The sequence below is a fragment of the Falco naumanni genome, chromosome 7, assembly GCF_017639655.2.
Source record: "Falco naumanni isolate bFalNau1 chromosome 7, bFalNau1.pat, whole genome shotgun sequence".
Taxonomy (NCBI): Eukaryota; Metazoa; Chordata; class Aves; order Falconiformes; family Falconidae; genus Falco; species Falco naumanni.
In genome coordinates, this window is record NC_054060.1 from 43264406 (window position 1) to 43280518 (window position 16113).

The window sequence follows — 16113 nt, forward strand, 5'->3', positions numbered from 1 at the left end:
ATGGAGATATTGTGAAAAATCACTTCTTTTGGAAAAGGAAGGGAATATTCTAATCTCCGTATTCAGCATGGCTAGAATGCAACCGATGCACTTTGGCTGTAGCTAGGGAAAGTGAAATTAAGCATTTAGAAATTTTTTTTTTTTTTAAATTTGCAATAGGTTGCCTGGGACAACTGTAGAATCTCTAACACTGGAAATGCATGAAAAGCACAACAAAGTTCTCTGATTTCTTGTTGTCATGAACTGTGGTCTGTGGATACTACTTGCTGTTGCACAGATCCGTGCATGGTGTCAAACATGGACCAAATCTTTTGCAGATAAGGTGACACATTTCTGTAGTTTCAGTGGTTTAAGCACAGGGCATCCAAGGAAGGTAACAGAGCTCAGGGTAGGGACTGAGCTATAAATAAAAAAGTTAAAATCTTGGCAGATTAAAGAGATCTTTTTTTTAGTGATGCTAAAGTATCACAACACTCACTGTTCTCCCTTGGGATCTGTGCTGCATGTCTGAGGAGGTGTAAGCTCTCTTTGACACCTTCTCGGCTGACAGGATATTCAGAACATCATTCTCTTTGTGCACCTCACTGTTTTTCCCTCCTGACCTGTTTTGTGTGGCTTTTCTTGTATCTGACAGGTTGCGAGCCTGCTTCTCAGACTTTTTCTCAGGTGAGGTGCTAACATTTATGAAAACTTCCAGGATGTCAATTCTGTGTGAGACTTCTCCCCCTTTGGCATTTTTTTCTTAAATTGGTCCATGTTTAAAACAGAGCAGAGGCACACAGACACATATGCACAGTCTGATCACATGCAATTTGTTTCCATGAGGTTTCACGCAAAAATGCTTTAAGAACATCTTATTACTGCCTCTGGTACTGGTGCAAGAAATTGCACTCAAATGCCAGTGAAGTCATGGCTGAGAAGATGATGAGACGAAGGTCTTTAGCCTCTATGCCATGGTTGTGTTTTGTAGCAGCCATGAAGATTAGTCCTCAGGGAAGAAAGTTAAAGTCAAGACTATTGCTTCCCTAATACGTGGGGAAGTCTGGAGTGTTACTGATTGTTGCTGTGCTCAATGAGCAACACAGACCCATTCATTTATTAAAATGTGGTAAGCCGAAAGTAATAATGACTCTACCAATCAACTCAGCCTCTACTGAAGGCATCATTCGATAGTGTATAAGTGTGTGCAAATTGCAGGCCAAATGGATGTACAAAAAGAAGCAGAATATCCCTTCCAGCTGCCATGGCATCAAAGTGACTTCTGCTCCTCTCCATCCCAAGTACCTGCATGTGATACTTGTATTCCAACTCCCTAAAAACTGTCTTACTACTCTCAGTGAAAGCAGGAATGAAAAATAATAAAAACACATCTTTATGATTACATTTAATGGATGAGGTAGGGCTCTGAATCTACATTGAATAAAGAGGTGTTTGTTTTATGACCATCTTTTTTTGACAATGAGTCTGCTTCCAAGTGCAATGTTCAACAGAGGCAAACTCCATCGTATATTTGGCTGGGAGAAGGATTTGATGAACTGACAGAAAGATGAATGTGTGTGGGGGGGGAAGAAGGCAAGAGGTTCTTGCAGGTGTGGACTGAGGGAAGAAAGTTGAGGGAAAGAACAAGGTGATACAGGCAGTAAGCACAGAGCAAGACCTGTCCTTGCAGAACTGAAGGAAGTTTCAGGGAAAATGAGAAATTTGTCAGAGTTCTCCAGCTGAGGAAATGAGTGACTACTAAACAATTCTTAGATATAATAATCTGGATACTTTCAATTATAAGTAAGTCTTCCTTATAAGTAGATCATTATTTTGTAGACCAAATAATGGTCCCTGGGTAATAAGCTGGTGCAGAACTCAGTATTGCATGAGTAGAAATAGTATTTGCACAGCTGGAGGTAAAAGCAAAGCTAAAGGCTAATCAACATTTCTTTGGATTATTTTGTAAAGTGAAATTAATTCTTGTGGAAAATGTCAGATAAAGAGCTCAGTAGCAAAGTCTCCATTGATTTCAGTGGAGAAGAATCAGTTCCTGAGCCAAGAACGGAGCAAAAAAAAACATGCAGAGCTAAGCCAAGATGCCATGGCTTGCTTGCCAAAGGGTAATACCCTGCCTAGAAGCCTGGGGCTGATAGACTAACTGGCCTTTTCACATAGTGCCATCTGTAATAACACCACCAACCATAATGATATCTAAGGATCAAAATACCCATCTGCTATGTATTAGGCTGAGAAAAGCAGCTGCCTAGATGCTATTTACAAAGAAATGTGTAAGCTAAGTATTTGCCCAAATGCAATAGCTGCAGAGGAAAGGCATTTTCTCTTGGTATGGGGGGCTGGCCAGTATTTCATGAGAGAAGGGCACTCCCAGCACACCGCAAGAGTGGTACACACAGCAGCAGCAGCACCCAGCAAATTACAGATATTTGCACTCATGGGCAGGAACTAGCTGGACCTGCTTTGGAAAATGGTTTGGAGACTAGATGGCATCCAGAGGCCTCTTCCAGAGTAAATTATTCTGTGAATTTCTGAACTGGTGGTTCTGGAAAGCATTATCTCTTGTTTACTTCTGGCCCGGTACACTGGATGCAGACAATACGACGCCCAGAGGTTAATAGCCAGCAATTGCTGCTGCAGCAGCAGTATGGACTTTACTGGTCACACAGCATCTCCCTGACCATTGCAGAGATAACAGCAATGGTGATTCCAGCCTTTTTAAGTCTAACAGACTTAGCACAATACCCACTATTCAGACCATCAGCTCATTTCTAGCATGTAGAACAGATGAACAAATGCAACTTTAAGGTTCTTTGATTGTATTTGTTCATCAGTGACCTGGATGAAGGGACTGGGGGTACCCTCAGCCAGTTTGCTGATGACACAAAACTAGGAGGAGTGGCTGATTCACCAGCAGGCTGTGCTGCCATTCAGTGAGACCTGGGCAGGCTGGAGAGCTGGGCAGAGAGGAACCCAATGAAGTTCAGGAAAGGCGAGTGCAGGGTCCTGCACCAAGGGAGGAGCAACCCCATGCACCAGTACAGGCTGGGGGTGGCCTGCTGGAAGGCAGCTCTGCAGAGAAGGACCTGGGAGTGCTGGTGGACAGCAAGTTGCCCATGAGCCAGCAGTGTGCCCTGGTGGCCAAGAAGGCCGGTGGGATCCTGGGGGGCATTAGGAGGAGCGTGGCCAGCAGGTCGAGGGAGGTGATCCTCCCCCCTCTATTCTGCCCTGGTGAGGCCACACCTGGAGTGCCGTGTCCAGTGCTGGGCTCCCCAGTTCCAGAGAGATGGCAAAGTACTGGGGAGGGTCCAGTGGAGGGCTATGAAGATGACTTGGGGACTGGAGCATCTCCCTTGTGAGGAAAGGCTGAGAGAGCTGGGCCTCTTTAGCCTGGAGAAGAGAACACTGAGAGGGATCTTATCAATGTCTACAAACATCTTAAGGGCGGGTGCCAAGAGGATGGGGCCAGGCTCTTTTCAGTGGTGCCCAGTGACAGGACAAGGGGCAATGGGCACAAACTGCAACACAAGAAGTTTCATCTCAGTGTGAGGAAGGACTTTACTCTGAGGGTGCCAGAGCACCGGAACAGGCTGCCCAGAGCAGTTGTGGAGCCTCCTTCTCTGGAGACTTTACAAACCCACCTGGATGCGATCCTGTGCAACCAGCTCTGGGTGAACCTGCTTTAGCAGGAGGTTGAACTAGATGATCTCCAGAGGTCCCTTCCAACCCCAGCCATTCTGTGATTCTAACGGTTGGACTTGATGATCTTAAAGGTCTTTTCCAATTAAATGATTTTATGATTCTGCAATTTGAACTGTGACTATTCACTAATAAGACCAAACCACTTCAGTGAGCTGGATGCAAACCTAGTTAGCAAAAAAAGGAGGATTTCTGCAGCCTCAAGCAGTACATGTAAAGGTTATGTAAGGTTATTTTCATTTTTATTCATGTGCATCTTTTTCTTCTAAAGGTATCAAAAAGCAAGGTTATGTTTTCTCAGGTAAGACCACAAACAGAAAACACTGACAGTGTTCTAATGCTTTGAAAGGGGAAATAGATCTGAAAGATATTTTAAAAGATAATTGAAAATTAGGCCATCTTTCCTCTCTCTGGGAGCTTCTGCATGAACACCTAATAGAAAACCCAGGAATCCAGAAACTGGCACACTTGCTTGGAAAGGAAGCTCGTTGATTCTACTTTTATTTAAACTTTCCCTTTCTAAAAAGCTAAGTGACCTGAGGAAAAGGATTTTTTAATTTTAATTTTATTTTAAACAAGTCTCACTATTGTGCTCTCAAAATCTTCGCAAATTTATATTCTTTATTCTATTATCACAAATAATTTCAAATAATGAAAATGGAAGGCAAATATTAGAGTGGAACTGTAGAAAAACAAAATATACATTAATGTACCCATCCCAAAAGGTTGTCCTTACATTTACTAATGATTTTAAAAAGCTGCAGTGTTGGAGTTTTTTTCTGGTCTGACATGAAACAGCTTTATAAACATGGGCCATATCAAAAAGCTTCTGACTGCTTGGACCTGAAGCGTCATTCTTTGTGTTCACACTGTGTTTCTCTTAAATCTAATAAAGAATAGGATTGTGTTAGTCCACTTTGATAAGAAATGGCTTTAATTTTCCTAGTGAAATGTGACCTTTTAAACGGTAAGCACAGAGTACTGTGTGGGCATTGTTGCGAAGATATGTTTGGAAGATACGGAAGAGGGAAGGGATTGTATTCTTACTTCCTAGGTTAAGCAAAAAACTGCTGTGAAAGTTCTCAAATAGACAGATTGTACTCGTATATTTGGCAGTATTTTCTGCCCAGGGCAAAGACAACACTTGGCTCCACAGCTTGTAAATTAAATTGGAACAAAATAACTTTGCTAGTTCTTAAAGACCGCAAGAAATTATGGTATTATCCAAATGTTAGCAACTGAAATCAAAACAACAAAAGATGCAAACTTTATTGATTGAAATGCTGACCCTTCTCTCAGCTAAGGCTTGCTGAGCTGCTGTTCCCAGAGTGGGGACATCAGTGGGTCATATCAAATGGCTCCACTTCCACAGCTGTTGGGAGAGGAGTCATCCAAACCACTTAATACCCTCCACCTCCTGAGGAACTTTATTCAAATATAATGTTAATCAGAAAGCTCTTTCCCCCACCTGATCTCTTTCTCTTGATTAATTCCATCTGAGAAATGAAGCTAGTTTGGTTTTCATGTGCAGCCCAACCTTCTCTTTTTTATTCAATTTGTAAATGTGTCAAATATAATTAAAACTGGCAGAGGCCAAGATTAAGTCAAACAAACTGTAAACATTGCTTGTGCTATTTGGTTGATGCAAAGAGTTTACCATAAAAGGCTTTTAAATAAATGAATTCAGCTATTACTGTCCGGCAGCACTGAAACCTTGCTGCAAGTGTTTGAACTTTTCAGGGACACTGTCAGGTCAGCTTAAATTCAAAACCTAATACACAGTTGGGACTCTGAAATTGCCTAAGGGAATTAGGTACTTGGTTTCTACTGAAAGTCAAGGTGAATTGAATTTCAGCAGGAATTAGATGCCTTCAAAAAGCCTGTTCGTGTCCTTGTAAAGAGAGGACCGTGTCCTTCATGGAGATGAATGTAGCTTTCTTGACAGCTACATAGCCAGCAAAGCATCTGCAAAACCTGACTAGCCAGAAAACCCTAAGGACTACCTTTACTCATTTGATGGTATTTTGGTTAGCACTAAATATTTCCTTTCAATGTGCAATAATTGTTTTGTACAATAATAATATTATTAAGGTGTGGCATAATTATAAGCCCAACTTCCAGATTACTCCATTAAGGACTTTCAGTTTCAGTCTGCCAGGCTGCAACTTGCAGTTTAACCCACTGATTTTAGTGGTACTCCTGACCTGTTAAGTTCAGATTCAGAGCATCAGTACATCCAGGGTTTTCCTTAAAACATTTTTTCAATAAAAACCCCATACCCATATCTCATTAGCCATCATGCAAATTCATAGCAGGCAATAGGGAAACTCAGTACTTTTGAAAGCAGGCTTCTGTCTTGTTGAGTGAGATTTTAGTGCTAAGCAATACAGCATTAAAATTTAGATTGCACAGCTTTGAAAATAGATCCCTGGCTATTTGACACCATTTCCTTTAATTCCTGATCACTACTTCAAAAAGTTATGCAAGAAATGTGATGTTGTCTGTATTTTTATTGTAACTAACATGATGCTAAATTATGAAGTGAGCTTTTTGGGATTTCTCTGTCCAATGCCTTTAACAAACCCCACTGTAGTAGCACCATTGGACTGGAGTCAGAATGTCTCTTTCCAATCTTAAATGTCTTCTTATTTATCTCCAGATATTCTCTACGAATTCTAATGGTCTCCTAAGTAAAGCTACCTCACTCAGCATTCAGTGTGGCTGCTACAGAGGGAACTCAATGACAAAGTCAGAGGTCTTCTGGGGACAGGATGACACCATAATACAAGATGGCACAGTCACAGAATGTACTGGTCCATCTCTGGAATAGCAATTCACATCTGAATAGAGACGATGAGATGAAATTAGTGCACTTATTCCCTCTTTATCTTCAGTGGACATGAAATCAGACCACAAAACCACGGCAGAGAGATTTACAACTGGCAGACTTGGGTCATGGGGAAGCCAGTGCTTGAGATCAGGACTGATCAATGAAGGCAGAGCTAGCAAACACCAAAGGTCTCATACAGCCTTGCCCAATCTATTTGATCAAGACTACATATTAGTTCCTTGATTTCATAACCACAGATGTTTTCAGATCTGTTGAAAATAGGTGATAAAAGATTCCTCTGTGGTGACGAATAACTGAGGCTTGGTATCACAAAGAATGGAAAGGAGCAACGTAACTTCCTTATGTCTTGGGAGCAGCTGAAATCGTCTGAAGACTGTCCTAATGATTTGCTACTAGAATGTGCCATATTCTATAAGTTAAATAATCCCTGTTGAATTGACTATACAGGATGTTTATCTCTTTCCCTCAATGTATACGTTTTTCTCTCCTTCTATTTGCTTTCTCACCTTTTTGCTATGAATTTTGCTCTGTGTTTAGACTTCCAGAACCAAATTTTGAAAGCTAATTACATATGGAAGGATTTGAGTGAAAATCCTATATGGAAGCCAAATCCTTCATTAACAATGATACAGAACTATATAATAAAGAAACTTGCATGTTTTGTTTGTTTGTCTAAGATGAAAATGTGTATTGCCTCAATCATCTGGAAAAGGTAGCAGTGTTGAGTAACTTCTGCCTTTAGCGGTCAGCAGAATCTGATGATTACAACTTAAGAGTTAATGATCGGCATAAATGGAGAAGTTGCACTTTTCAAGACTGTGGCTGTTCTGCCTGGAATGAGAGCCCTGCTTAAGCAACAGGTAAAGTACTAAACAATTTCTGCTAGTTGGCAGCATGAGGAATACTTCTGTAACAAAGGTATCTTAGGTTTGCAGGCAGTGAACAAAGGTATTGCTGAATGAGTTTGGAAAGAAGGCTTCAGAGCGGTACTTTTTTATATCCAAGTATTTTTATTCAGTGAGGTTGAGACAAGGTCTTGGGAGAAGAAAAAAGGTGTAACAATAGAATAGATCTTGGGTACTATAATATCACCTAAAATAACTTAGTGGCAATTTTTGCTAATACATAACCCCCCTCAAAAAAACAAGTCAGACTGCTTTTCTCACCAAAGTTGGGGTTTGGGAGCCAATTCAGATTTTACATGGATGCAAATGTGAAAGGATACTCTTAGGGGTATTCCACTGCTACACAGCTGAGTTGATATCAAAATCTGGACTAATGGCTTCAGCTTGAAGCTCTCCTTGTAAGGACGGACAGCAGGATTAGACTTTTAATCAGGACATTTTAGCTGTAATATGTCAAAAGAGCTTGCAATTCTTTTCACTAGTTAAGTAATATCTGGTTTTACTTTATCATATGAAAGGATTCCAAGAGGTATGTTTTTGTTTTCAAATTCATATATTGCTTAAAATAAGTACTAAAATGCTATTCTAAAGCATTTGGAACCTAAATAAAAGAACTTTTTGGCCAGAATGAAGAACAAGGATATGATATTAGTTCCTAATACAATTAAGCTGAAGAGGCTGTCTCCATTGTTCCATATGAGAGAAATTAAGAACTGCATAATGGTGTTTTAAATTCCCTAAACCTGTAGTATTCTGCAATGTTTTCTAGCTGTGAGAAAACACTTGGTCCTGAGGCACGTAGTATTCTTTTCAGGGGGAACCGGGTCAGGTCTTTCATGACCATTTCTGCTTATTTACACCCTCATATACTGTTTAGCTTTAATGCATTGGATGGTTAAAGAAGAATCAGGAATTCAGCCCAGTCTTCCTTAAATTCTTGCCAGACTTTGTTAATTTAATCCCTCATTTCTCCAGTTACCTAATAGAACGGATGATCTCATGGTCATTAAAGATCAGCTCTTTTCCTGTTTTCATGCTCTTCTTGTTATTATTCTTCTCATTGAAATCTCCTTTCTAGTCATAATGAACGCTTGGAGCATTTCATTGAGAAAAATGAGGAGTTAAATATTTTCTATGTCCCTAATCAAGACCCTGCCATTACCATCACTGAAAACCAGAAAAGCAGCTGAAGAAGGACAGAATTACATAAAAGGTAAAAAGGACACTGCCAAAGTGATTTTGTGATCACAGTAGCTTATAATAATACATTGAATGTTGGCATGGCAATCTAATTGCGTACTAAAGATTGTTGTGTAAACTCAGTTACTACTTGCATTTCATAATGCTGATTTTCAATTGCTTCAGTCACAATTGAGCAAAATATGAACTGGAATTTGGAAGTTTCTGATTATTCTTGTGGAACAATTCATACAACTCATCAGTGTGGCAGTTTTCAATGTCATTTGATATTTTTGAAACAGAAAGCCACAGTGATTTAGTTCTAGAAGAAAAAGTAGCCTAGAAAAAAAATCATTTGTTTTGCAAATGCAGAGAAGAAAACAAAAATAGGATAAATTTTGACAGGGAAAATGAAGACTACATTAAATTCTAAAGGCCAAGGTCTCTTCTCACTCACATCACAATAGCTCCAGAATAGTCCTACCAACTTTCATATTATTTTCCATTAAATTAGTTCTACAATATCACAGAGAAAGGCTGATTCCTCTTTTGGTCTCAGGTAAGCTACTTTCAGAAGACAGGTATGACGAGAATAAGACAGAAAGCTCAGAACAATCTTTGAATTAAGAATGTGTTCAGTAGACAGACTTGGTTTCTTCCCATAGCACAGATTTCTTATCCTGAAATCTGTATTTCACATAAATTGGGGAGAACAGGACATGGAAAATTGATCTGAAGGCTAAATTAGATTTCTTTTGCAATGATCTGCTTGAGGAACAGAAGGAAGGAGAAGGAGGAGGGCTGAGACTGTGCAATTCAAAGAGCAAAGACATTGACAGCCCTAAAAAAGTGTCAGAGGTCTTCCAGCAGGAGGTATGCCATTCATATCCATCCCACCCTCTTGTGACACTCTTTCCCTAGCTAATTCCACTTGATTCATGTTGTTTCTATGCTTGTTGAAATAGTTCACACTGTTTCACTATCACTGTAATTCTTTTACCTATCCACACTTGTCTCTGCCAGTCTGTTATTCATAATTGCTAGGGCTCCAACCCCACCAGAGAATCCATTTTGCTTTGAATTAGAGCTCATTTGCCTCGGATAGCCATTAGCAGTTTCCGACAGCTGTTTCTGCATGATGGCCAGTGAGACTTTGTTGGAGGCCAGGAAGTCTTTCATGGAGATCATCTCGCCTGACAGCCGGCGTCCGTCTGTGTCACTCTCATTGACAACATCAGTCTCGATGGAGATGTTTCTCCGGCTGCGCACATTTCCCGGCATTACCACATTCCTCCGTGAACGAAATAATTTTCTTTGGCATCTGTGGCAGCACCTGCAGTCCAGTTTCTTTAATATCCAGTTTATGGATTGTTTGATGACAATAGAGATCACATTAAATAAGGAATAGATGCAGCACACCCCCATGAGTATGAAGACAAAATTGCCAAAGCGGTAAAGACCTTGGCTCTCATAGTTGATGTTCTGGCTACTGACCAGATCACCAAAACCGATGGTGCTGAAGGCCACGAAGCAGAAGTAAAGTGAGTCAAAGTAACTCCACCCTTCTATCGGTGTGTACATTGCAGAGGCACAGCAGGAAATGATGAGTGATGCTACACATAAAATCAGCATGACATAGTACACGGAGGGCTTCCAGCCTGCCAGGCTGTCCACCTCAGATGTCCCTGAGCCCCGCCGGCTGTTGTGAGGGAGAACCCCTTTCCTCCTCAGCTGTCTTTCATGGCAGGACTTCATGACATAGGCTATGACAGTGATCAAGCGCTCCAGGAACAGGTTAAAGAACAAAATGGTCCCTGCACATCCTATAAGGCCGTAAAATATCAGAAAAATTTTGCCTCCAACGGTGGCTGGGGTGGTCATGCCAAACCCTGGAAGACAAAACAGAACAGTTGAAAAAAATAAACCTGTAGTTATCGTGTCAGGAGTTTTGTCACATGCAAGACCAACGAACTGGCAGCAAATCCCTGTAGTACAGCTCAGCTCTGGGAAAAAGCGGACACTCTCCACAGCTGTTACCCACTTGTGCTTGACTATGTCCCAGCACTAAGGGGAAGGAAATTCATGTCAGCATCTCCTCCAGAATCAGAATGAAACAAAAAGCAGAAGAAAACACAGAAAAGTGTTTTCAAATAAAACATTTAGTGGAGGTCTGAATTTTGGTCTGATTGCTAGGCTTACTGCATCCCTCTTTGTGCCTTGGATCACATCCAGGCTTTGATGTTATCACATCCACTTCCTTCTCTCTGGTGCTGTTCTGCACCATGGGTCTGACCCAGAGGTGGCTCTGGCCTTGCAGGGTTCCATTCCCACCACGTTTTTTTAATGCAAGGTGAAATTTTTCTGACCATCACTTAGCTCCTGCTGTAAGTGCAGGTGGCATATCAGCCAGCACCAACACCCACCCCAGCCAGGCCAGGGAAGCCCAGTCTGGGAGCGCACACTGGAGGGTGCAGCCCCTGGCAAGGTCAGCAGCCCCTTACGAGGGTCCCCAGCAGGCATTTGAGCTGCCCAGCATCTGACCCTCGTGTCTGTCACACATTATCAGGCCTTTTAAAATCAGCATTGTTGAAGTTTTCCAATTTCTCTGTGTCCCACTCCACAGCTCAAGACTGTATGCGAGTCTTAACGAAAGTCTCCTCTGGTCTCATTTCCTATCATGGGATTTCTCAGGCCAGAGGTGCTTCAGTCTTCTCTCAAGTCCCTCCCTTCCTAAAGCCGGCAAATAGTAATTTTGTTTTGGTTAAAACTACTCATAAGACAATCTTGCTTTAATAAGATATTACTAAAGAATAAAAAGCGTGTCCAGAACATCATTGAGGAAACCGGAGTAATTAATACTCATACATACATACAGATAAATGACTTTGCTACTGTTTTATTAGGATTAATAAGGGATTACATAAATGATCAATTAAGCCAAAACACTCTGGCTGAGAGGACAGAAAAATCATGTTGGACAAGAGACACAGTTATTTGTTTCCTTCTCTTTGTAACTGTGAGATGCTAATTATGAAATCAAGACATTAGGCTCTGGGAGATAAAGGAATCCTATTCAGCATGATACACTTGTGCTTGGGACACACACAACTGCAGTGTGAAGAGACCACGTTTCCAACAGCCTGAACCACACTCATCCCTTCCCTGGTAACCTGCTACCAGTGCAGGTTCCTCCCTAACACTGCTCCTGCCTCACACAGCTCAGTGACAGCCCTCGCCCTCACCCTGCCAGCACAACCCACTCTGAACTACAGACCCAAGAACGGGCTCTCGCGGGTCACTGCATCTGTGCCTGCAGCCAGAGCCAAACCGCGGTGTCAAGGGGACCTACAGGAGGCTCAAGCCTCCCCATGACATTTCTGTGATAGAGAGACCTGGGCTGCAGCCCTGTGTTGTGGGGAACAGCATGACAAGAGACAAACGTTCTTTGTGACAAGAATTTTTTTGCTGTTGTGCCCCTTGGCATACAAATATTTCCACTTGCTTTCTTCCTTCCCCTTCTGCTCCATGACCTGATCCCCCCATAACCCTAGTTTTGATGCTCATTTTCTGTGCAGGCTGGCTTATATGACTTCCACCCTGTGGACAGACACATAAAGACCCATGGACGAGAGGAACCTTTGCAGCTTGTGGGATCTGCCCAAAGCAGCTGGTGGGGAGGGAGACGGGGGGCTGCCACATCGCTGGCCCACCTTGCTCATTGAAGAAGAGAAGCAGCTGCAGGCTGGGCAGAGATGGAAAGGTGAGGAGCCTCTGGCACTGGGTGAACGGCATGAGAGACTGGCATGCATCACTCATGGCATAAAGCAAATGCCCTGACACGAGAAATACAGTTATGGCTCACTAGCAAAAGCAGTATTTATCCCTTCTCTTCTGCTTCAGGTACTCTAGCGGGCAAGGGACTAAAAAACGTGGATTTCCTCCTTTGCTTGTAAAATGCCTTTTTTTCCTTCCATTATAGAAAAGGAAAATGGACTCTGGGGTGCCACTACAGGATTTAAACCCTGAAAGATTGCAGATTTTTTTTTTTTTTTCAAAAATATAATATGAACAAATGCCTAGCAGGTCTCTGCATAGCAGCTGAGGCTTTCTCTGACAAGCCACATGAGATGCTACCTACCTGACAAACTGAACCAGAGACGAACAGGATGCAGTGTATCTGAATTACTATTGATGTGTTTGATTGAGGCAGAATTTTTAATCCGAAATACTTAATTTTGCAGCTGAAAGATGTCCGTTTCAAGTCTTGGCAGAATGGTAGGACACCTGTTGCTCAGCCTGGTGTCTTTCTCCAGTCCTTGCAGCATCCCAGGAGAATTACACTTCCCCTGTTTCCTGGTGGGATACCCTAGAACTGGGCCAGCAGTCCCCATTTCCCTGCCCATGACCTGTACAAGCAGAACTGCCCCTGAACCATCCTCTCTTCGTAACTGAGTACAGCCTTAAAACCAGCAGACGCTTTCTTTCCAATCCCTTAAAATGTTAACCAAAGGCAAAGTCCTTATAACTTCAATGATTCCTGGAGATGCTAGAGAAAGAGCGTGCATACAGATGTACTGGTTCATTTTTGCTGTCGCCTTGAGGTAGCTGACAGTGTCACATGCAAGTATTTCTCCACCATAATTACAAGATCAGGTTTATTCACAAACTGGATCTACGTATCTTTTATAGCTGCAAGTCATGTTTATCTGAAAATGTAGCTATTGGTATTGTCATTGTCAAATCAACCATCCAAATACATACTAGAGTTGTGCAACTAAGCCTTCCCAGGTGCTTGGCTTTTATTACAACAAAGAATAATGGGTTTAGAAGAAATTGCCATATTTTTGCTTGCCACCTACTGCAGGAGGTGGGCATCCATGTTCTGTGTGCCAGCTGAGGGGTGTCAGCTGCCCTGGGATTAGAGACTTCAGCAGGACCAAGCTGCAAGGACACAGTATCACCATAGTGGGTCAGACTGCTGCCCTTGACAGTAAAAGAATACAAGAAAGTGTGAAGAAAATATGAACAGAGTGGTCTTTCCCTGGGACATCCTCCCAGCTTGTGGAAATCGGCATTTTAGAGGCTTTGAGGACATCATATTTAATAACTCTATCATCAGTCTTGTCAAATAATTTTTCAAATCATTTATACTGTTGGTTTCCATTAAACCTGAGGCAGTAAGTTGCACAATGTAATTATAATTTGTGGAAAAGTCTTAGTCTAACCTGCTGCCTGACAATTCATTTCAGGCTTCCCACTTTTTGCAGATAGCTGTAGCACTCGTCATTCTCTATGCACTTTCTTACTTCACCTTCCCTCTTCTGAATTTTATAGACCTCTATTATTTCCTTCTTTCTAATTTCTTCCCCAGTATAAGGAGATCTATAGCATTTAGTATCTAGTTTTCAGTCTGCCAAGACATACTCCTGACCAGCCCTGTTGTCTTTCTTGTTTCTTTTCTACCGTAGTACAGTCTTTCAGAGGTAAAGGAGCAGGACCAGAACTATATACAGCACTTGCAATACAAAAGTACTTTGAATTCATGCAGGACATACTTATGTGTTGTGCTTTGCTCTCTTTTTCAAAGGAATTCCTATTTGTCTTTTTAGTTGCTATTGACCACTGAACTGATATTTTCAGCAACCTATCCACAGCAGATCTTAGGTCCCTTGCTCAACAAGTGATGGCTGTCTTGGAGCTCTTCAGTGTCTGGCAGGAGCTATGCATTACTTTGCATTTGTCACCACTGAATCTCATCTAAATTTTTTACTTAGTTATTCAGTAATATGAGATTCGTCTACAGTTCATTACAGTCAAGTTTATAGTTGACTATGCTGAATGCTCCTCTGTCCTAAGAAATGTTCTTATCTTTTTATTTATCTCTTTTCTTACATTGTTTATGACTGTTGAAATGTGCAGGTGTCAGCAAAGACCCTCAGAGACCCTGTTATTAACCTGCTTCCATCTTTAAAACTGAATATTGATACCTAGACTTTTTTTTCTGTTATTTTTAAACAGTTATTTATCAATGGTAAGACTCCACTTTTCAGCCCATTAGAGTTTTATTTCTTTAGAGGCTTTGGTGAAGACGTTTGTGAAAAAGCCTTTGGAATGTCAAGATACACTGTAATTTTTGTGAGACATTACTTTCCTCTGCAAAAGCTCTATTGCCTTTTTTTAAGTCCTAACTAATTGTACTCCTGTTTACTAATATGCCTCTATGGAAGACAGACTTACTGGCCTATGGTTTCCAGGAATATCTCTGCAGCCTTTTCTACAAATCATTAAATTTGCTATTTTTTCTTCTCCTTGCAGCAAACCCAATTTTAGGCTATAAACCACACTTAGTTAAGCAGCAGTCTCATGTTTGAGCTCTTTTGTAAGTCCTGCGTGGAAAACTTCAATCCTGGCAGTTTGAAAGAGATTTGTCAAATATGAGAAACAGGGGATAAACCAACAGTCTAATATATAGAAGGGAAATGACTTAGCGAGCAATTAGAGCAGCAGTATGATCCAGAACTCTGAAAGAGCAAGAAGTTAAATTGCAGACCGGCAAGCAAATACAGAATGAAATTATGAAATCACATGAAAGAGGAAATAAAAGCAGTTGCTGACACTGAGATTATTTGAAAATACAAGATAGCTTCTTGAGATGAAGAAGCAAAACCAGGAAACTGCAGAAAAACAATGCTAGTGATTTTTTTTTTTTTTACAGTATGAGAGAACGCTGATGAAATTTAGTGAACTTTATGTTACAAGTTGGGTGACATTTCTTGAAAAACAGTTACTTCAAGAAATAGAGATTATAGTTAATCAAGTGGGAATTTCTGAGTTGGAAAATTGAATGTTTTTAAGGTACTGAAAAGTGTTTCAATTGATTTGTTAGATATGTCTGCAGATATGGCACTATATTGTCACCACTGATAGATATGCATGAAAAATTCTAACTTTACCAGCCCAGCACTGAAGGACTTCTTAGTAAAAATTTCAGATTTCTGTTCCGAGATGTGTATGATACCGACTTGCCTGTGTCCCATGATCCATTGACTACTGTAAACTCGTGTTACCTTTTCTAATGTTCAGCTGAACTGAGCAACTACATTGTACTACTTGTAGCTACTATTTATAGCTTCAATTTTCCTTCAACTATTGTGTTTTGGTTTCTTTCACATAGTGCTTAAGCAAGAATTCAGATTTGTTTGCTGACTATTCATACTAATTCTGAATTTATCTGTGGAAAACCTATATTTTCAGAAGTTGGAAGGAATTTAAACTCTAAGTTAAGTCAGTAAAAGTTTTCTAAAGCACTGCACACCTCCTACACAAAGCAATTTTGCAGATTTTGTCTTGGCAGCAAAACTTCTGTTATGAAGACTGTTAATGCAAAGTGGTCTAAAAGCCACCTGTGTGTTCAGGCTATATGGTGTGCATATTCCAAGAAGATAAAGGTTACTTATAAAAAAGAACAATTCAAAAGTGTAA

General features: G+C 41.0%; 1 protein-coding gene across 1 annotated transcript in view; it reads right to left on the reverse strand.

Moving 5' to 3' along the window:
* Positions 1-3788: 3788 nt before the first annotated feature.
* The window catches only part of KCNK13 (potassium two pore domain channel subfamily K member 13), a 73320-nt gene continuing 60995 nt past the window's right edge, over positions 3789-16113 (reverse strand). Inside the window, exon 2 of the mRNA XM_040601803.1 lies at positions 3789-10520. Within this exon, the coding sequence (XP_040457737.1) occupies positions 9628-10520 (893 nt within the window). The 3' untranslated portion in view covers positions 3789-9627. The remainder of the gene's footprint in view (positions 10521-16113) is intronic.